At 34.7% G+C, this 24190-nt stretch overlaps 1 protein-coding gene across 1 annotated transcript in view; it reads right to left on the bottom strand.

The window, feature by feature from the left end:
• The window catches only part of LOC145256452 (organic cation transporter protein-like), a 77407-nt gene extending 64818 nt beyond the window's left edge, over nt 1–12589 (bottom strand). Inside the window, exon 1 of the mRNA XM_080115379.1 lies at nt 11728–12589. Coding sequence (XP_079971505.1) covers nt 11728–11884 — 157 coding nt within the window. The 5' untranslated portion in view covers nt 11885–12589. The remainder of the gene's footprint in view (nt 1–11727) is intronic.
• Nucleotides 12590–24190: the final 11601 nt, after the last annotated feature.

A 24190-nucleotide genomic window follows, 5' to 3' on the forward strand; every position in this document is an offset into this window, starting at 1 on the left:
GGTTTTATACCAGTCAAATTCAGCTAACAAGAAGAGAAAATTGGAGGTAAATGCCGCCATAAAGAATTTAAGAAACATGTCGGTTCAATGTGTCCGCCTAATGCAACCCTTCGAGAAAGTAGGAGTAGAAAGGAAAGAGGCACAGTGCTTTAACATAGTGCATAGGTGCGCATGGAAAAGTATCAACAGCACTGAAGGATGGCTGGTTTGCAAAGAGATTAGCAGCAGCTGTAGCCGAAATATGCGCATATGCAAATAAGGAAGTGTGCGTGAGAAGAAAAAGGAAAAAAAAAGAGAAAAATGCACCATGTGGTCGGCAGAAAGAACATCGACGTTGAAGAAAATGGATGTGTAAAGTCAAGTTCGAGAATGGGCCGGCTGTGGCAAGCATGTGGTCGGAGGAGGAAGAAAAGTGTACACTGGGCGAGATAGATAAAGGCAAGAGACTTTTAAGTGGTGTTGAGACGGGAAAGTAATGTCAATAAAAACTTGTGTTCAAAAAAAATGCGAACCCGAATTATTTATTTCTTTATTTCCTTTATTTGAAACTGTAAAGAGTCAAAGAGTTATAAGAACAAGGGTGGACCGCCTAGAACTGCACATGATCAGAGACATACCTCAGTTAACAGGGAGCAAGCCATCGTAACAATAGTCTAGGGTTAGGATTTGGGTGCCAAAGAATATCGATTGACATTAACTACAGTTACATCCCTTTAATTTAGTGCATGAATATTTGAAGTGTTATGGTTGTGAAAGAGGTGAAACATATGAGTGCGTCGGAAAATATCAGCAGCAGGGAAGCATGGCTGGCTTGCAAAGAGATTAGCAGAAGCTGAAAAACACGCATATGCAAATTAGAAAGTGTGTGCGAGAAAGAAAAAAAAAAGGAGAAAAGAAAGAAAGTCAGCACCAAAGAAAATGGATCTGTAAAGTTGAGGATGGGAATGGGCCGGCTGTGGCTGGCATGGGGTCGGAGGAAGAAGAAAAGTGTACACCAGGCGAGATGGACGATGGCGAGAGACTTAAGTGGTGTCGAGACGGTAATAAAAACTTGTGTTAAAAAGAAAATGCCAACACGAATTATTCATTTATTTTCTTTAGTTGAAACTGCAAGCTTACTGTGTAAGTTATATTTTAAACAGTAAAGTCTAGCTTTACAGAGTCAAAATCGAGGATATTCATTTATTTACTTTTTTATTACGTTTTCATCCCAAACAAAGCACAGTTGCCACTTTGATGTGGGACTACTATCAGGGACATAAGTTACAAGGATGCTATGAAGGAAGTTCAGCTGTCTGTTCACATTACACTTGAACTTCTGCATATCAGTACAGTTGGGAAAGCAGAATCCCAGAAAGAAACTATTGAAGCAGAAGGTTTTCTTACATCTTGGGATCTCTACTGTGTAGGGGTGTGATTTTGCTGCTTGTCAGGTTTGTCGGGTGTTTATGTTGAGGGAGTACAAGTACTTGTAGTTCGTCAGAGTATTCACCACTAAAATACTTGCAGAACAGCCAGAGGGACACAACATTTCATCAATGAGACAGCAGTTGAAGCTTAGATAACAGTTCAGGACCTATCAGGTTGGCGACTCTCTTTTGAACCATGTCTAAGACTGAGAGACTAGCAGCAGATGCACCAGCCCAAATGTAACAACAATACTCCATACATGGGCGAAAGGTGGCCTTATAGAGGTACAGAATACTTTCAGGTGTAAGTAGCTTTCTAGCATGGTAGAGACAACCCACCTCCCCAAAATGACCCCCCCCCCAGGAGGGGTACCTTTGTGGCCTTCAGGCCAAGATCCAAGTGTAGTATCTGTTCCGGCAGATGCTGTAATCAAAGACCATTGCACTTGCGGCAATTTTCTGGTTCATGTAGGGGCAACCCTACATAACAGTGTGCAAATCACTATCCAGCTCCCATTTCCCACCTCTCGGGAGCTGGTCCTCTTTTCCCTTCCCCCTCCCCCTCTCTCTCCACATTAAAAAACGGCCTTGTGCCTAATTTGCTCAGTGGGCAAGCAAATAAATACAACCCACCTCCACCACAGGGGAGGACCTTTGTGCCCTTCGAGCCAAGATGAAAGTGTAATATCTGTTCCGGCAGATGCTGCATTTTCAGACCATTGCCCTTGTGGCAATTAGTTATTGGTCCATGTAGGGGCAACCCTATATACCATGAGAGCAGTACCAGTTCCCCCTTCTCTCCCCCTTGTGGAGCTGTTCCCTCTTTCCCCTCCCCCTTCCACTCCACATTAAAAGCGACCTTGTGTCTTATTTTGCTGACATGGAGAAGCAAATAAATACCCACCTTCCTCACAGTGGCCTGGCAATGCCCTCAATCTATCTGTTCCAACTCATGTTCCTATTAACGTTAAGCCGAGGAGTTTTATAGAAGTACTTTCAGGTTATGTGTTTTTAGCCATTGCTATTGATGGTTGAGCAGGTTTCTTGTAATTATTGAAGAAAACAAGCTTAGTCTTGGCAGCATTGAATGTGACCATCCATTTATATCCCCGTTCCACTACAGATTGGAGGTCTTCATCTAGTGTTTTTGCCATTTTCTTAGATATGTGTTCATTTGTTTTTCCCTTGTGTCTGTTGTACAGCGTGATGTCGTCAGTAAATATATCCATCTCAGGGAAGTCATTTATGAATATCAGGAATAATAAAGGTCAACGGATAGACCCCTGAGGTACACCCGCATTTATATTATAAGAATACTACAAGTCGAAGTCGAATTTTCTAATCCCCGATGAATAACAAAGAATCTGAATATTAAAAGACTTTATAATAAAAAGTCAGGGTCGAATATTTGGGAATCTTAGGAGTCAGTCGGCATTATATCTTCTGACTACACAATCTTTGTAGGTACAATTAGATCTTTTATAAACTTTCGCAAGAATTTCACCAATTTTTTGCAATTCTTGAGATTAAGAATGTAATATGGCAATGTTTAAAGGTTGCGGTTAAAGAAGAATCCGATTAGAAATCTTTATAGGCATTAAAAATGGTTTTATGCTGTTTTTGTCACGAAAAAAGAATCATTTCCGTTTAAATTCCAGGCAGTAACATGCATGTACAATTAAGAAAGGCACACTTGAAATGTGTCAATATTATGTGAATATAAACTAAAATAGAACAAAATGGCAATCGAATTTGACCTGATGTCGTGTTTATCTGAAAACAAAACTAATTTTCATTCCAAATGATTCCTCATTTAATAATAATAATAATAATAATAATAATAATAATAATAATATAAATAATAATATAAATAATTAATAATAATATAAATAATAAAATAATAATATAAAAAAATAATAGTATAAAAATAATATAATAATAATATAATAATAATATAAATAAGTTATAATAATATGAATAATTACAATTATAATATAAATAATTAAAAATAATATAAATAATATAAAAATAATATCATAATAATAATAATATAATAATATAAATAATTTATAATAATAAGAATAATAAAAATAATATAAATAATAATATAAATAATAAAAATATGGCGTCACTTTATTGTGTGTATGTCACGATAACCTGATGCCACACCAAATAATCGATGTAAGTTTTTGAGGATGGAAAGACCGAGGAGGGAAAGCACTAGCCAGACTGGATGCTTGTAAAGAGGACTGAGACTTTGGGTAGCCATGTTGCCACCCTAATTCCAGTGAAGATCAATGGTCGCCACCAATCAAAAAATCAATGGTAAGCGGCTGTTACAATAATACAAATTTATCTGTTAAGTTTATTGAAAAAGGTGAAGAGCACTGGAAATATTGAAAGACTTGTTGTCACTCAGACTCCAGAGAACACCACAAGTTGTTCTGAAAGAGAATTATTTGATGATGAACTGTGTGACTACTCCTAGTGAGTAAATAATATTAATAAAAAACAGCTAGGCTAATGATTCATAAGGATGACAAAAGATGAGAATAACGAAAACACTTAGACATGGCTACAAAAAGGAAACCTAAATAGAGAAACTGAACCCCTAATAACAGCTGCACAAGCTCATCCAATTAGAACCAACCACATCAAAGCAAGGATTGACAAGACACAAAAAACAGTAAATACAGACTCTGTGGACACAGAGACAAAACAATAAACCACATAATCAGCGAATGCAGCAAACAAGCCCAAAAAGAATAGAAGAATAGACGCGTTTAAGCAGGGAAGGCAGTACACAAGGAATTATGCAAACATGCTGACAAATGGTGAAAGCACAAACTAATAGCAGTACCTGAAAATGAAAGTCACAAAATCTTATGGGACATGGATATACAAACAGATAAACCCATCCAAGCAAGAAGACTGGATATCATAATAGTTAACAAAAAGGAAAAAACAATGCCATATCGTAGATTTCGCCATTCCAGCCAACTACAGAGTGAAGATCAAGGAGACTGAGGAGCAGAGTAAATACACAGAACTGGCTAGAGAACTCACGTGGACATGGAAGACAAAGAAAGTCAAGATTACATGTATAATAATACAAGCACTAGGAACAATACTGAAAAACTTTTAGAAAAGAATAGTAGGGATTGGAATCAGAGATATGGCTGAAAAAATACAACGGATAACAAAGATGAAAACAACTGAAATATTAAGGGAAACCATTGAACGTGGGACTAATGCATATGAACTATAGGAGCAAGCCGGACATACAGAATCTGCTATAAATGTCAAACAAAGAAACACTAAAAAAAATTGTAGTGCTGGCTTATGCCACACCACACCAAATAATCGAGAAAGGTCAAGGAGGATGGAAGAAGTGAAGAGAGAAACCACCAACCAAACCTCCACTGGAAGAGTGCGAAAATGACTGGGACCATGGGGAGGCTTACTGCCTCACAAATTCCAGTGAAGACTAGTGGTCACTACCAAAGAGAAATAAATAGTAAACGGCTGTTGTAATACTGCAAACTAATCTTCAAAGATTATCAAAAGAGGTGGCGAGTACTTGAAATCTGTGGAGATTTGTTGTCACTCAGTCTCCAGAGAGCACCACAGGTTGTTCTCAAAGTGAAACCTTTGATGATGGTCTGTGGGACTACTTCTTCTGTGTAAATAATAATAAATCATGATAGTAATAAAATAAAAATATAAAAAATTAAAAATAATATAAATGATAATATAAATAATAATATAAATAATAAAAAATAGAATAATATACGTAATATTAATATAAAAAAATAATGCAAATTATTAAAATCATATAAATAATAATATAAAAAATATAAATAATAATATAAATAATAATATATATGAATTAAAAGAATATAAATAATTAAAATAATATGAATAATGATATAAAAAATATAAATAACAATACAAATATTAATAATATATATAATTTAAAAGAATATAAATGATTAAAATAATATAAATAATAATATAAAAAATATGAATTACAATATAAATAATAATATAATTTCAAAGAATATAAACAATTAAAAAAATATAAATAATAATATAAAAAATATAAATAACATAAATAATATATATATAATTTAAATAAATATAAATAATTAAAATAATATAGATAATAATATAAAAATAATAAATAACAATATGAATAATAATATATATAATTTAAAAGAACATAAATAATGTAAAATAATATAAATAATAATATAAAAAATAACAATATAATTAATAATATATATAATGTAAAAGAATATAAATAATTACAATAATATAAATAATATTATGAAAAATATAAATAACAATATGAGTAATGATATATATAATTTAAAAGAATATAAATAATAAAAATAATATAAATGGTAATATAAAAAATATAAAAAAACAATATAAACAATAATATATAATTTAAAATAATATAAATTATTAAAATAATATAAATAATATGAAAAATATATATAACAATATAAATAATAATAGTATATAATTTAAAATAATATAAATTATTCAAATAACATAAATAATAATATAAAAAATATAAATAACAGTATAAATAATAATATATATAATAAAAAGAATATAAATAATTAAATAACAATGTAAATAATAATAAATTACAATGTAAATTATAATAGTATATATAATTTAAAAGAATATAAATAATTAAATAACAATGTAAATAATAATAAATTACAATGTAAATTATAATAGTCTATATAATTTAAAAGAATATAAATAATTAAATAACAATGTAAATAATAATAAATTACAATGTAAATTATAATAGTATATATAATTTAAAAGAATATAAATAATTAAATAACAATGTAAATAATAATAAATTACAATGTAAATTATAATAGTATATATAATTTAAAAGAATATAAATAATTAAAATAATATAAATAATGATATAAAAAATATAAATAACAATATATATAATAATATATATATATAATTTAAAAGAATTTAACTAATTAAAATAATATAGGTAATAATATAAATAATATAAATAATTGATAATAATATAAATAATACAAATAATTGATAATAATATAAATAATATAAATTATAATATAAATAATAATATAATTAATGAAAAATTAAAAATAAAAAAAAAATAAAAATAACGTTTTTTACTTTGTGAGATAAGTATTGGTTATTTGTATTATTTAGATTCATTGAACTACTGTTCTCATCTTAAGTGTGATTTTTCACAACGTTTCGGTCGATATAACCGCCGACCTTCTTCACGTGTATCTTGTCAGACTCGGGAATGTTTCAAACTCGGATATTTGTATGGAATTTCGAGTGGAATCCTTTATTTATTTCATGGGGGTAGCATGCTCTTGTTCCGTCAGACATGACTGAATAGAGGGGCTTAGTAATTCGCAATTGTATTTTCCCAATTCTTTTTCAGATACTTCATTCTAATATAATTATTAATTCTTTTCTCAATAATCGATTGCAATACAATTACCAATTCTGTTTTAGGTACCCAATTCCAATACAATTACCAATTCTGTTCTATATAGCTAATTTCAATATAATTACCAATTCTGTTCTATATAGCTAATTTCAATATAATTACCAATTCTGGCCTACGATTCCAATACAGTGAACAATTGTGTTCTAGATGTCTGATTAAGATACGATTACTAATTTTGTTCTAGATACCCAAAACCAATAAAATTACAAATTCTGTTCTAGATACCCGATTCCAGTACAATTAGCAATTCTTTTCTAGATACTCAATTCCGATAACAATTTCTTATTTTGTTCTAAATACCCGATTCCGACACAATTACCTATTCTGTTCTATGTGTCCCGATTCATTTACAATTAACAATTCTGTTCTAGATTCTCGATTCCAAGACAATTCATAATTCTGTTATGAATTACCAGATTCTATTATAATTGCCTATTTAGTTGTAGATTCTGATACAAATACTTTTTCTGTTCTAGATACCCGATTCCAATAAAAGTACCAACTCTGTGTTTAATACATAATTCCGAGACAATAACAATTTTGATCTAGATATAGATAACTAATATCAATACAATAATTAATTTTTTTCTAAATACCTTATTCCTATACAATTACCAATTCTGTCTTTTATATCCAAGTCCAATTCAATTACCAATTCTGTTCTGGATACCCGATTCCAATATAATTTTTTATTCTTTCTAGACACCCAATTCTGACACAATTACAAAATCTGTAATAGATAACCAATTCCAATACAATTATTAATCTATTTCTAAATACCTGATTTCAATACACATACCAATTCTGTTTAAGATACCCGATCTGATTGCAATTACCAATTCTGTTCTAAATACCCAATTCCAATCTAATTACCAGTTTTGTTCTAGATACCCAAATCTCCATACAATTACCCATTCTGTTCTAAATACCTTATTCTTATACAGTTACCAATTCCATTTTCAATACCGAATTCCAATACATTTACTATTTTTTCTAGTTACCAAATTCAAATACAATTACCAATACTGTTCTAGATACCCAATTCCAATACAATTACAAATTCTGATCTAGATACTAAATTCACATACAATTACTAAGTTTGTTCTAAATACCTGATCCCAATACAATTAATAATTCTGTTCTAGATATTTATTTCTGATACAATTATCAATTTTGTTCTATATACCTGATTCCAATACAGTTACTAATTTTGTTCTAAATACCAGATTCTGATACCATTTCCAATCCTGTTTTAGATATCTGATTCAATACAATTACAAAGATACCTGATTACAATGCAATTATCAATTTTGTACTGATTCTAATGCAATTTTTAATTCTTTTCTAGATACACATTTTCAATACAATTACCAAAATCTTGTTATAGATACCCGATTCCAATACAATTTTTAATTCTGTTCTTGGTACCCGATTCCAATACAATTACCAATTCTGTTCTAGGTACCCGATTCCAATACAATTACCAATTCTGTTCTAGGTACCCGATTCCAATACAATTACCAATTCTGTTCTAGGTACCCGATTCCAATATAATTACCAATTCTGTTCTAGGTACCCGATTCCAATACAATTACCAATTCTGTTCTAGGTACCCGATTCCAATACAATTACCAATTCTGTTCTAGGTACCCGATTCCAATACAATTACCAATTCTGTTCTAGGTACCCGATTCCAATACAATTACCAATTCTGTTCTAGGTACCCGATTCCAATACAATTACCAATTCTGTTCTAGGTACTCGATTCCAATACAATTACCAATTCTGTTCTAGGTACCCGATTCCAATACAATTACCAATTCTGTTCTAGGTACCCGATTCCAATACAATTACCAATTCTGTTCTAGGTACCCGATTCCAATACAATTACCAATTCTGTTCTAGGTACCCGATTCCAATACAATTACCAATTCTGTTCTAGGTACCCGATTCCAATACAATTACCAATTCTGTTCTAGGTACCCGATTCCAATACAATTACCAATTCTGTTCTAGGTACCCGATTCCAATATAATTACCAATTCTGTTCTAGGTACCCGATTCCAATACAATTACCAATTCTGTTCTAGGTACCCGATTCCAATACAATTACCAATTCTGTTCTAGGTACTCGATTCCAATACAATTACCAATTCTGTTCTAGGTACCCGATTCCAATACAATTACCAATTCTGTTCTAGGTACCCGATTCCAATACAATTATTAATTCTGTTCTAGGTACCCGATTCCAATACAATTGCCATGCATGATACTTGACTTTTGCATTTTAAACTTAATTTTAAACTTTAATCGAAGCCATTATATATAAAAAGTAATATTTTTTTAAAAAATCAATAGTAGGTTTTCTACAGTGTAATGTAGACTACAGTGTATTGTGGACTAAGTCACTTCGGAGTGACATGTAAAGCTTCCTCCGGGTGCACCGCGATGGGTCCCCAACTAGAGCAAACAATCAATCGATTTGATTGAAAAGTGGGGGATCTCAATTACAATAAAAATATGGAGTGTGAAACATTCGTTAATCATCATTCAACCCCGGGCATCGTAGGGTCCCCACGCTAGTCTACCATAGAAATCTCTCTTCACATGAAGTTTTTTTTTTGTTTTTTTTTTTGCATAGTTGCATGTGAAGGATTCACTCCTACACTAACTCGACCATTATGAATTTTGGAAGACAGCTGCTAGGCGTGAGAATGGTTAATGTGGACTGAAATATTAACAATAGACATCAATCTATATAATATTCAACGTGTTCCTTCCTTAGCTCATACGTTACCTTATAAATACTGAAGGCCTTTAGACCCTCCCCAGTTTATACTATTAATCAATCTTAGTACTCGTATAGTGTTCGTTTTCGGCTGACAATAAACCTATGCATCATTAACTCTTATACTCGAGTGACTTTTGCCTTAATAAGTAATGACTCAATGATATATACTAGTGGGACCTGTGGAAATTCCACAGAGGCATCTTGCATATGTAATATATTGCTGCAGGGCATTCTGTGGACGTTCAGCGTGAATGGAGACCCTACAATATCATTGTACCTATTTACAATGCCTCCCCACGGGACAGAGTTAGACACCAGGGTCGTTTTTTAACGTGGAGAAAAGGTACAAAAATAAAAATTGTCTTAGTCGTGAAGGACTGCTCATCCACCAAAAGAGAACAAGAAATGGAAGTGCAGCATCTGAACAATAGATGGTATTTATTTGCTCCCCCACCGAGCAAATTAGGCACAAGGCCAATTTTTAATGTGAGGAGTGAAGGGAGGGGGAAGGGAAAGGGGGTACCAGCTCCCGAGAGGTGGGAAATGGGAGCTGGTTAAAGGTCAGGCATGTGGGTTTGCCCCCACATCTGGTCTTTGCTAGTCATAGCTTGCAGCATCTGCCGGAACAGATGGTATTTATTTGCTCCCCCACCGAGCAAATTAGGCACAAGGCCGATTTTTAATGTGAGGAGTGAAGGGAGGGGGAAGGAGAAAAGGGGACCAGCTCCCGAGAGGTGGGAAATGGGAGCTGGTTAAAGGTCAGGCATGTGGGGTTGCCCCCACATCTGGTCTTTGCTAGTCATAGCTAGTCATAGCTTGCAGTATCTGCCGGAACAGATGGTATTTATTTGCTCCCCCACTGAGCAAATTAGGCACAAGGCCGTTTTTAATGTGAGGTAAAAACCAGCTCCCCTAAAAGTAGGCAAAAAGGGGGCACTCTGGTTACCAAAAATAATAATTGTCCCAGTATAGAGGGTTTCCCCTCCATTGACTGGTACAAATTATCTTAAGTGCAGCATCTGCCGGAACAGATGGTATTTATTTGCTCCCCCACCGAGCAAATTAGGCACAAGGCCGATTTTTAATGTGAGGAGTGAAGGGAGGGGGAAGGGAAAAAGGGGACCAGCTCCCGAGAGGTGGGAAATGGGAGCTGGTTAAAGGTCAGACATGTGGGGTTGCCCCCACATCTGGTCTTTGCTAGTCATAGCTAGTCATAGCTTGCAGTATCTGTCGGAACAGATACTACACTTTGATCTTGGCCCTGCGATATCATTGTAGCTCTTTTGTTAAAACTGTAAAAGTATTTATCTAAGTAATCTGGTTTATATAGTGTCAGGATATATCTGGTTATTACGGTTTGTCTCCAATATCCTTATAAGAGTCTGTAACATATTTGTATTGTATGGACGCCCGGTGCGAACGGAAACCCCACAATATCATTATATCATCTTTAGACAGAACAGGATCCTTACCAAAAGACCAAGAAGATATATTTTGGTTGCACGTACGGCCCAAAAGCGGCATCATTTATTTATTTTTTTTTTTTTACATTACGTTCTTGATGATCGGGAGATCCTATTTATTAAAAAGGAGGATAGAAGGTGATGATTAGGGCTATGACAACAATATATTCTTTTCATTGTTTTGACTCTCGAGTATATATCCGACATGGTTAGACACAGTTAACCGAGAAGCATATCACTCTATATAAAAGCGTATAAGATATGAACGGATACACACTCGAGAGTAAAAACAATGAAAAGAATATGCTGTTGTCCTAGCCCTAGTGAAAATATACTACAAACATTAAATTAGCGTATCTATATACTAATTTAATGTTTGTAGTGTGTTATCACCTTCTATCCTCCTTTTCAATGAATAAGATCTCCAGTTCGCATAATTTATATACTGGAAACCGTGACTCACATGCCTACGTACGTTAAAGGTACTATGGTATTAATAATATATTTATTTTAAAAAAAAGTTATACATACCAATGAAAAGCAATTTCAGAAAACTCGCACAGCATGCTACAAAAGAACTTGCAAGCAAGAAATACTGTGTCAATTGGAAACGTCCTCTTGGTCTCAAACTATTAAGCAAATTATCAACGTCAATCTTGTTGCCAGGTTTTTTCTTCGTTGTATCCATATTTTTGGTGCTTTGTTTTTTCGCTTGTTTTGTTTTCTTTTTTCTTTTTTTTTTTAAGAATAGTGTTTTATGTGTTGTTGTCTTTTTTGTGGTTATTGTTTTTTGGGTTTTTTTTTGTTGTTTTTTTTTTTGTTTTTTTTTTTTTTGTTTTTTTTTTAATTTCAAGCTTTGCGTAGTGCGTGCGTTGTTTCCTTCGATGTAGAATCCAATGTTTTGAAATAATGGAAAAAAAAACTTTCTGGCGGAAAAATCAGGACCAAGTAAGAATTAATAAGAAGAAAAGGGATAGTAAAAGAAATTTAATAAGAGAGAAGATAATATAAATTTATACATAAATTAATATATATATATATATATATATATATATATATATATATATATATATATATATATATACTTGAACTTATAGATCACAACACACAAAGGTGGACCATTTTACTCACGGCTTCACAAGAAATACCTTAATATTTGCGTGTTTTTATCTAGTTTAATTTAAAAGACGTAGAATAATTTCAAAAAGAAAAAAATACTATCAAGCGTAAGATAAGAAAGGGATAGACGATTTACGAAAAAAGAAAAGTTTAATAATGAATGCTGATTAAGATAGAATAAAAACTATTATGCTTTTTAGAACAAATCGCTGAAAAACTAGGAGGACCCTCCACCTGCTTGCCTGTTAAGGTACATCTTAATGATCTGCTTTCTTTCGCCTTATCTTGTACTGTCTCGCTATATATATATATATATATATATATATATATATATATATATATATATATATATATATATAGATTGATAGTATGTGTATATATATATAGTGTGTGCGTATGTGTACATATATATATATATATATATTCCTTTATATATATGTATATAGTATATGTGTGTGTATGTGCTTATTCATGTAGGTTCGCACACAGTAAAATAAGTAAAATTAAGAAAATAAATAAATAAATGTGTGTCCATGTGTTGATATCGATAGGCTTCGCCCAGCGCCGATTCGACTCGTAGATTATCGGTTGCTTCCGTGAGGTTGGCTTCATCTGTATCGCTATCAACTGAGCATGCGATGTTTGTAGATACATCCGTTGTCGGTAGATCGGTCACACCCCACATTGTGTGAAACATCAACGCTTACGTGTAAGATATATTTTTTTAATTAGTCCGTCATGCTTAAGTTTGAAATGTGATCGCTGGGTGTGTGCGCACACCTTCATAAGAGGCACTGTCGGTCATTTAAAATAGCTTTAAATGGCATTTTGGTTACTGAGAGCGCGGGTTGAATCGACGTTTGAATGGACGTGGATTTATCTTCAGACTCGTCGGTTATATATATATATATATATATATATATATATATATATATATATATATATATATATATATATATATACTGTGGAAGCAAAATCAAGATTTCAAAAAAGGTGTTGATAGCAACAAAAAGTGTATTTCACGAACTCAGTATATTATATACAAGTCTCTCTCTTTTTCTCTCTCTCTCTCTCTCTCTCTCTATATATATATATATATATATATATATATATATATATATATATATATATATATTTATCAGTGGTGAAAAAACCGGACTAGAGTGCTCAATGTGTAGCCAGAGCAGTATATAGGAAATTTATTACTGTGAGTCCAGAATAAGTTTAGATATTGTTTCAACTAGAGGAAGATCGTCGGTTATATATATATATATATATATATATATATATATATATATATATATATATATATATATATATATATATATATATAAAGTAACCGCTTATCAAGGCCCGGAGAGCATTCAAGGATAATAGTTAATGGGTGTCAGGCAGACGTGGCAACACTGTGATGATCAATAGGACTTTGACAACAGCATATTCTTTTCATTCTTTTGACTCTCAAGTATATATCCGACTCAGTTAGATCCACTTAATCCACCGAGAACTACATCCGTCTATATAAAAACATATAAGATATTAGCAGATATATACTCAAGAGTCAAAACAATGAAAAGAATATGCTGTTGTCACAGCCCTAGTGATTAATGATGGTGGAAATTGAATAGAAATCTAATGGGTTATGATCTTTTCTCTTCCCTGCAGCCTCTTTCTCACAGAAGAGACGTTGCGAGCCTATCTCTGCTCTATCGTTATTTTCAGGGGAACTCCCATCTATCGTTTCCCCTTGTCAAACTTTCAGAAAACACTCAACTAGCTGCAACCACTATTTGCGATTTCCCTCACTCTCTATCTGTGCTTAAATCGATACGAAGGTTTCATGAACAAAGCTTCTTTCCCAGAACTGCGCGCCTGTGGAACACTATTTGGCTGGTTTGCTTCCCGATGTAATACAACATGGTATCCTTCAAATCCAATGTAAACAAGTTCTTGTTGAGAATTCTACCCAATTTACACCATTAACGATTACTACACTACCACCTTACATTCGTTAACCCTTATCCTCGAGTGGCCTTTGGGCTTTCATAAGTGGTGATTCCTAAATAGAAAAAAAATATTTATTTTAAAGTACGGCTAATCAAAAACCTCTTCACGTTGAACTTGAAAACGGCCATGTCATAGTCAGCTGGAAAGCAGCTCCACGGTATTATTGCCCACAGGTTAGCAGTTATGGAGAAAAAAATGCTTTGCCCATGCAATTTTCGTTTAGTTTTAAGCACAAATAGAATAGAGAATAAAGTCAATTGTTAATAGTGGTTGTAGGTAGTCGAGCGTTTGCCATGAATGCATTAAAGTTGGTGGCGGGAATAGAGTGAAGCTCAATCTTGCACCTGCCATGAAAATAACAACAGAGCAGGGATAGGCTCGCAACGTCTCTTCTCTGAGAAAGATGCTTGAACGTGACAGAGCTAAGAAAATGCTATTCCGAAAAATGTCCTTCGGTTTGTCACGCTTGCGTGTGAGAGAAATCATTTTCTTTGGGCCGTCACTATAAAAACTTTCAGTTGCGTTCATGCTGTTATATAAAATGCCGTGTTCGTCAGTGAATCATTATTGGTTTGTAACGATTAAATGTAAAACAAAATTTCAAGCATGCTCTTAGCCGATAGATGGATAGATCGATCACGATCGAAAGCGCAGTTGAAGTAGACCTATCTTATACTGGATATAGCGATAAAAAGGCTCTATCGGTCGAACTGTCTATTAAATATTCAATCGTGACATACCTACGAAAATGCTATATCAGCATTCCCGTTGTCCGTCACACATGCGTGTGAGAGATATCACAATTTTTAATCTGTCAGGCTAGAATTTGAAATAGAACTGTTAGTTGTGTTCACGCGGTTATATGAGAGGGCTTTGCCCGTCTTTTGGTCATACAAGCTAGTACTTTCATCGCTAAGCGCGCAGATTGAGTGGACTCATGTTCTTTTATTTCAGCGAAAAAATTCGAATTAAAAGACTTGCGTGTTCAGATTTGGTTCTAACAATTCTGGGGATGAGGAGTGGGGAGGGCGAGTGCTTGTAATTATACAAATGTACACAAGTAAATCAGATGCGATCGATTACCGTTTACTTAACAAACGTTATGTAAAAGGACTTTGTAATTTAATTTTTATTAGGTGAGTTGATATATACTAGCAGGCGAGTCCGGTGTTGCCCGCTTGAATGTGATATTTTAATTTACGCAGATTTCCTATTGTTATAAAGTAAAATATTTCATATTATATTGTACCCAACCTATAGTCATGATTTCAAAAGAAAAACAAAAAACAATATGATTTGAGTGCCATCAGTTAGAATCGAAACCGAAACCAAATCATAATATAGTTTCAAAATATAGTTTCATGATTAAAACCATGTCTACAAGGTAAGCAAAGACTGGAGTTTATTTGTACTCAATATGGTTTGCTTGTGAAAAGGAGTATGAATTTTACTAAATACAAGCTGGTTTCCATGACAACCGTGTTTTTGAGAGACAAGATGCAAACAAGGGCAATCAGACAGTCCACAGAATTTTATAACCTAATATATATATATAAAAGGCTATATGTCTGTCTGTCTGTCTGTCGGTCTCTACATTTTAAACTCCCGGGCCCAACTCTCTTCCTGATCTACATCAATGATCTCCCAAATCACATCCTAAAATAATTCGTAGGCATTTATACTGACGGCACTACCATCTATGACAACACTTCAAAGGCTGTAAATGACAAAGTTCTCTCTGATTCTCTCTCCTCTGACCTTGATCACGTGGTGCAATGGGGAAAAGGGTGTCTGGTTAATTTTAATGCATCTAAAGCCAATCTTCTATCTTTACATCATCGACGCTCTGATCTTCGTCTGGCATCAATTGAAATGAATGTCTCTCACCTTGGGGACGCTCTGTTTTGACAAGTTTCTAGATTCGATCTTTAATCCTGATCTGAGATGGAACACGTACATCAAATCCGTTGCCAAGGCTACTGGAAAAATGGTAGGATTATTCTACCGCTCCAATAGATACCTCACTGTTAATGGTATTCACTACCTGTATGAGCCAAGTACGTGCAAGGATGGAGTGCTGTTATCACATCTGAACAGGAGCTGCTAGAAGCAGCTTATACTGCCTTGACAGAGTTCAAAATAGATTTCGTAGCCTGGTGGGGGATGCCTTTTTCCCTTCCCTGGAACCTCTTTCCCACAGAAGAGACGTCGTGAGCCTGTTTCTGCTTTATCGTTATTTATATGGCAAGTGATCGTCTGAGCTCCAATCTATGCTCCCCTCTCCCGGCCTGACTTTCACGAAAAACACTCGTCTAGCCGAAACCACTATCAATAATTTCCCATACTCTTTATCTGTGCCTAAACTTAAACGTAGATTCCATAAACAAAACTTCTTTCTTAGAACTGCACGCCTGCGGAACTCTGTTCCGTTTTCTTGCTTTCCAACTGACTACAATATGGTTGTCTTCTAGTCCAACGTGAACAAATTCTTAATGAGCCATTCCCTTAAGTAATTTACCAAATTTCCACTACTAACGATGACTGACATGTTCCACTTGACCACAGTACCCTTATTAACCCTTATCCTCGAGTGGCCTCCGGGCCTCGATAAGTGATGATTCCTTTGTAAAAAATAAAGAAAATGATGGAACCTGGCGTTCGCTGTTACACTGGAGACTGCTTAAGCCGTAATTCGCATCGCACGACAATCTTGTTACATCTATTATATCTATAATATATATGCTAGTATTCAATGATAAATTTTAGTTGGTGAATTCAGAATTAACGTATTCATTCTCCGATTAATTAGGACAGCTAAAGTCATTGCAGTTGTCGTCCTCTCCGATTTTGCGATTAAGCAGCTACAGTTTCTACACTGTTTGGGGAATGCTTTAAAGCCTGGCATGGGTGCATGGGACCCACCAAAAAGGAAACTGAGTAAAAGTGGTCTCGCACTGTCTACCAGCACAGGACAACACCGTTTTAGCACACAAGCCGAAAGGCCCGATATATGAAACAATGGGCTCTTTGATATGACAGGAGTGCGTTCGAAATGAATGTTTCTGTTTAAAGGACAATTTCACGACGATACTTAACTTTTTCATTTTAAACTGAAATTCAAGCCATTTTCACTGCACAAGCAGTAAAGCCAGGTATATAAAATCAGCAATATGTTCTTTGATATAACAGGGGCGCATTCGAAATGAATGTTTCTGTTTAGAGCATAATTGAAGCATGATACTTGACAACTACAAACACTTTGACTCCCTCGACATAAATACCCCCGAAAAACTCGACAAGCAGCTAAATCTCACCCCTTCACAATAGAGATCCCTAGGTGTAAGAAAGCCTTCTACTCCAATAGTTTCTTCCCCAAAACTGCTAGACTTTGAAACTCCCTTCCGGGATTCTGCTTTCCCAACTGTACTGACATGCAGAAGTTCAAGTGTAACGTGAAGAGATATCTTGCTGCTCGTCTCCCTTCATAATGTCCCTACAACTTATGTTTCCGATAGTAGCCCCCTATTTCAAAGTGGCACTGTGCCTTGTTTGAGGTGAAAATTGAATTTAACAAAATTAAAAAATTCAAGGCATTACATTATTAGTGTTCCTACAGAATTGCTTATCTATGTTTGTTTTATGAAATTTATGTTCTATGAAATTTGTTCTGATTAATGTAATGCGCTTGCATCCACTCAACGAAAATATCCTCGACCCACTCGACTAGCTGCTAAATCCCACCCCTTTTAGAATAAAGGTTTCTAGAATTGAGCAGAGATAGATTGTTCTCGTTCAGTCAGCCATGACTGAGTAAAATTCTTAAGTAAATTTTGTCTCATTCTTAATTAGTATCGGATAGGACTAAGCGGTTACTTTGAACTAATTATTATTTTTAGGAACTCGGTTATAGTCAAGATTGTCTGCTTTTTTGGGCTTCCGGTTTCTGCTATCCATAGTTTAGACATGGTCAAGCGGACAAGAAAGCTATTCTTAACATGGAGAAAGGTTATCAGTAATCAGAACGGCTCGTATCTTGCTTGTCACCGTTGTCCCGTCTGTGGAGCGGAAACAGAAACTCAAAAAGAAAAAAAAATCTTTACTATAAGCAAGAACTCTGGTGGATTCTTTACGGGCCGCTTGCCTTTAGAATTTCCTTCCTACTACCTTTTCTCTGACGGTATCAACATGCAAAAATTTAAATGTAGTGTGAACAAATACCTTGCCCCTTATACATATAGCCCCTGTCACAGTAGCTCTTTATGTTTCAGTGGCAACATTGCCTGGTTTAATATAACTACAAATTAAAAAATAAATAAAATAAAGCAGGCTAATCTATAAAATATGGATACAACGGAACAATCACCCTTGGACTAAAGTTGTGTTCCCAATTATGTGACGAAACTCACCGAATGGAGTATGTTTTTACTAAAAGGTCATAGCTTATGAAGGCCCAGAGACGACTCGAGGATAAGTGTTAGACATCAGTGACGATCGGTAATAGTGGAAATTTGATAAGATGTTATTTGAGCGGACAGCTCAACAAAAACTTGTGAACTTTGGATTTGGAAACGATAATGTTGTAGTCAGCTGGAAAGCAGTCTTGCAGTATTATGCTCCACAGTCGGGCAGTTCTACGACAGAAACTTTACTCGTGGAATAGTTAGTTAGTTAGGTAGATCAAATTACGACTCCCATTATGTAATGTAAACAATATTTTGTTACCCACTCCCCACCCAGCTTGTTTCTGTCCACGAAGGCTACAGTGGTGATATTTGGGGTGAATGAAAGTTTTCAAAAAAAAAAAAAGTTGATATCGATACGTACATGCTTCGACGTTAATCGCCTAGTTGTTTGTTGGGTGTTTGCGCGAGGTTCAATTTGCCCGTAATGCTATCTAGTGGCGTGCGATGACGCTTGGAAACGCGTCCTCGCAACTTAAAACGAAAGCTCTGTCTGTATGTTGTGCATGAGCCTCCACGTTTTTGTTGTCAAATGAACGGATCGGAATGGAAATCAGAGACATGTCAACAAATCGATTGTACACGATCGATTACAACTTATGTAACAGGCATTACGTAAGAGTTACTTGCTGTATGGGTAGATGTATATTAGGTACAGGCAAAATGAATGCCGGCGCTCAAAATGTATAAACATTTTGACCCCTCTCTTTGTTTAAAAATTCACCAAAAATCAGGAAATTAACCAATTTTAATAAAATTTTCAGTATTTATCAAATAATGATCGCGGAATATAATGAACTAATTATGTTTTATTTAAATCTTAGTGGAAATGTATTATTTTGTTCAAACAAAAAATACCTTTACTAAAGTTATGGTTTTCAGTAGTAAATAATAAACGCAAGAATTTATTTTTGCTTTTTTTATATAAATAGAGCATCGTAATTTGTAACAATAAACATAAAATAAAATAATTTTATAGCAACATTACGAAAAAGGCCCCTAAAATCCGTATTAATAAATTCGATATAACTCGAAGAAAAATGCATTTCTCGAATTACCGATATTACCATTGAATTAAGCATTGTTTATTTAATATTTTCAAACAAAAAAATTGTAATAGCAAAAATATTTCTACTTTTTCTTTTTTTAAATTACAGATTTCGCATAATTTTTATATACAAGATTTTGACAATTTCCTTGCTCACAAGAATGTGAAACTTTCGGCGTAACATAATTTTTATATAATATTTGCCAATAATTAAAAATAAATTTATTTAAAAACAGGAACATCGGCTGTCTCAGATTTTGGGCTTCCGTATATTCCGTATTTCCAAAAGTATGGTTTGTTGAGGTTTTGAGAACGGCGAAAACACTCGGATTTTGGTCTAATTCAGCTATTTTTGTGCAAACAAGGTGTGTGTGTGTGTGTTTTTTTTTTTAATTTAATTCAATATCTTAGTATTTTACTTTACTAATTATCTTTGAAATAGACCCAGAAAACTAATATTTATCTCTAAAAGGATTTTTACAATGAATTTATTTAACTTCAAAATTTAGCTGAATTGGTTAGCTCACCGTGAAAACATTTTTCATAGCTTTTTTTTTTCACGTGTACAAATATTTTTTTCTTTGAGAAATTAAGTTTAGTCCTTAATCTTTCAAATGCAACCAAAAAGTATTCGGAAACCTACAAAAAAATTATGATAAATCGGCTTTCAAAACTAGGTCCCCCTATCCTTATTCGTTTATTTTTGCCCGTACCTAATGTATATAGATGTGAATACCGAGCACATATATACATCGGTCGAACGATTAAACTCTTAAATCCCTGTAACTCCAATCCAACATTCTTAACCATTCGGCCACTGTTGCAGTAATGTTTAAAAATATTAGAGAAATAAACTCTATATTTTTATTTACGAATATGGTAAGTCTCAGAAAGTGTTCTATTTTCCAAGGGAGAGAACTCACAGTATTGCTTGATTAGAAACGTTTCACATTTCTTGAAAGTGCTCGGGCTTTAATAATTTTTTATACATAAATACATATTACTTTATGTTTACTAACAAACATATATCTACAAAATAATAAAATTCTGTGGACCGTTCGAATTCTCTTGCTTCTTGTCTATCAAAAACAGTGCTTATCTATAATATAAATCTCACTTGTATGTTTAAATGTATGTATGCATGTATGTATGTATGTATGTACACGGTGTATATTTGTGTATGTGTATTGGGTGGAGGCAACCTTTCTAGGAGAAGCAAATCTCTGATTTAAAAAACCATAAAGCGAAAGACCATTACCCGCATTAAGCTGGTCTGCAGTTTAATTTGTTGCTAGCTATCTTGCTCTTGCTTGTTGCTGGATCTCAACATTTTGAACCGAGAGAGAGACTTAGCTGTCGTACAAAGCTAAGACTCTGTAACATCATATTTGTATAGATACTCCCTCAGGTATTTGGGCTCATGGAGTTTAAATGTCTGAGGGAGTGGCACTCGTCTGACAAGACGTAGCAATCATCATCATCATCATGTATATATGTATGCCTGCCTAAAACTTTCAACAGAGGCGACGGATTTTCACGAGATCGTTATCGTTTTGAAGATCGACTTTTCGGACGACTAATATCGAAAAATTGGCCAAAAACATTAATTCTTTCACCCTCAATTGGGCACTTTTTTACAGGGAGGGGTCGGTTTTTTAACCGATATTTTCGAAAGTTCTCATATCTTTTCGAGTGACTAGCCTTAATTTAAACATTCCTCATTTCCGGTTTGGTGATGGGCACAACAGCAAAGACGTCACTTTTTTCTACGTTCTTTTCCTCCTTCGCGGTACAGGTTCGAGCCTGGCTGCCTACTAACATTTTTTATTTTTTTTGCTCAACACACACCTCCAAACACCCGGGAAATATCGGGCACCCAGGCTAGTCTATTATATAAATCTCACCTGTCTGTTTAAATGTATGTATGTATGTATGTATGTATGTATGTATGTATGTATGTGGTGGTCAAGGTCTGGTGTGAACGTGTTTTAAAAGCACACAGATGTCTTAGCGTCTTTCTCTGCTTCTCCCAGACAAATCAATCCCACGTGCATGTCGTGATCACTGCCAGGCAGACAGGGCTCTGATGAACGACGAGTGTCCTGCGCCGTATAACTGGACCTCCACTGCCTTGTGGGCCAAGGTTATTTAACCAAAGGCTAAGGGTGAGGTGACAGAAACCTCCAGAGGAGCTTAGGCCCCGTAAGCTGCGGCATATATGACCCACCGGCATGTGGAATATGCTCTGATGCCCAGCAACCTAAGTTCCAGTCATGGATCAAATGGCATGGTGGGTGGAGAAGGCTCTGTAAGCCGTAGTGAAGACAACCTCCCTAAGAGAAGGAAAACTCTGATATAAAACCTGCGATGACTGCTGCATCCAATGATGTTGACTTGCTCTTCTTTTTGGATCAATGTGGCAGTTGTTTAGAGAGTGGGATTGTCTCGGTGCAAAGTCTTTCCCCACTATACCAATCCTCATGCACAGGCATTGTTCGATATAAGTTAGATACTCTTTTATATCGAGTGATGGCAATGTTCGAAAGCGAATTTGCTGCCATCATCATCATGTATGTATGTATGTATGCCTAAAACTTTCGACAGGGGTGGCGGATTTTCACGCGAACAGTATCGTCTTGAAGCTCGACCTTTTGGACGACAAATATCGAAAAAATGGCTAAAAAATGAATTCCTTCATCCTCAACTGTGCACTTTTCTACAAGGAGGGGTCACTTTATTGCCGATATTTTAGAAAGTCATCCCCTTTTTCGATTGAATAGCCTTAATTTAAACCTTCGCCACGGGGATACATGTGCTTGTAGTTCGTCAGAGCATTCGCCATTAAAGTACTTATAGAACAGGCAGAGGGATGCAATGTTTCGTCGATGGGACAGAGGCTGAAGCCGAGTTGACAGTTCAGGACCTATCAAGTTGGTGACTCTCTTTTGAACCCTGTTAAGAAGTGAGAGACAAGTAGCAGATGCACCAGCCCAAATATAACAACAATACTCCATACATGGGCGAATGGTGGCCTTATAGAGGTACATGATACTTTTCCATCGGCTCCTTGGAATAGACTTGTCACTTGAGGTTGTCACTGCACCAACAACGGATCAGTTCAAGACGAAATTGGACTGATGCTGGTCAACTGTATTTCTAATTCGCAGCGCAATATTTGTTCGCTTTCCTTTCTTTTCTTCATTTTATCTCCTTCCCGCACTCTTTTCCCGCTCGACGAAACATGTAATGTTTTAACACATGCTGAATAAATTGAATTGAATTGAAGATAATTAAATGTGATTAAATCGCACAAACTAGGTGGCCAGTTGCCAAGTTCATTTCGTGAAATTATTCGTTCATCAAATGTTTCTCCTCTTGCAAACGTTACTCGGGTGTTACTCTCTTCATAATGAATTGTCAAACCAATCGGAAATCAAAACGACCGATATTTACCAAATCTGCAATTAAAGAAAATAGAATTGGCAAATTTAAAGTTTGGGGCCTATAAAAAAGCACCCTATATATTTCTCTTAGTTTGTCTGTCTGACTTTCCGTTTGTTTGATCTACTTTTTATCGGAAACTACTGAGCCGATGTAAAACTTCTCGCAAGAACTAAAGACGAATTAAATTAACAAATACGTACAACCAGAATCTTCAGCCAGGATATCAGAATGGAATTCGACGTTGAAAAGTGCGCACTGCTAGTTATAAGAAAGGGAACATTATGCGCAATGGAGGTATGGAGTTATCTAACCTAGCGCAAGCGAGGACTAGGCATCTACAAATATTTGGGAATTTTTCAAGCCATCACCATTAAAGGAACAAAAATTAAAGATAATGTTGGAAAAGAATACCTGAGAAGAGCCAGAAAACTCATAGAAACTAATCTATATAGTAAGAACCTAATAAAAGGTATAACAAACATAAGCAGTATCACTAGTAATATATACTGGACCGAAGAAGAACTGAGGCATCTTAACCAGAAACCAGGAAACTTATAACTATACTCGTACATAATGTACTAGACCTAAAGGATGGTTCTGATTGACTCTACTTGAAACGTAAAGACGGAGGAAGCGGACTGGTGTGTATAGAAGACTGTGTGAATGACGCAAAAAAAAAAAAGAACTAAAAAGTACATAACGCAGAACACATTAAGGCTAATTACTGAAGCAAGAAATACTGTCAAAATGAATAAGATAGGGAAGCAAGAGATAAGACGATAAAAGAAAAATGGGAAGAGAAGCAGTTACACGGACGATTCAGAACGATGACAAAATATGAAACTCGCGAAAACACTTGGACATGGCTACGAAAACGACACCTAAACAGAGAAACTGGGTCCCTAGTAATCAACTG

Source organism: Euprymna scolopes, chromosome 32 (assembly GCF_053919585.1).
Source record: "Euprymna scolopes isolate OS-2025 chromosome 32, ASM5391958v1, whole genome shotgun sequence".
Lineage (NCBI taxonomy): Eukaryota > Metazoa > Mollusca > Cephalopoda > Sepiida > Sepiolidae > Euprymna > Euprymna scolopes.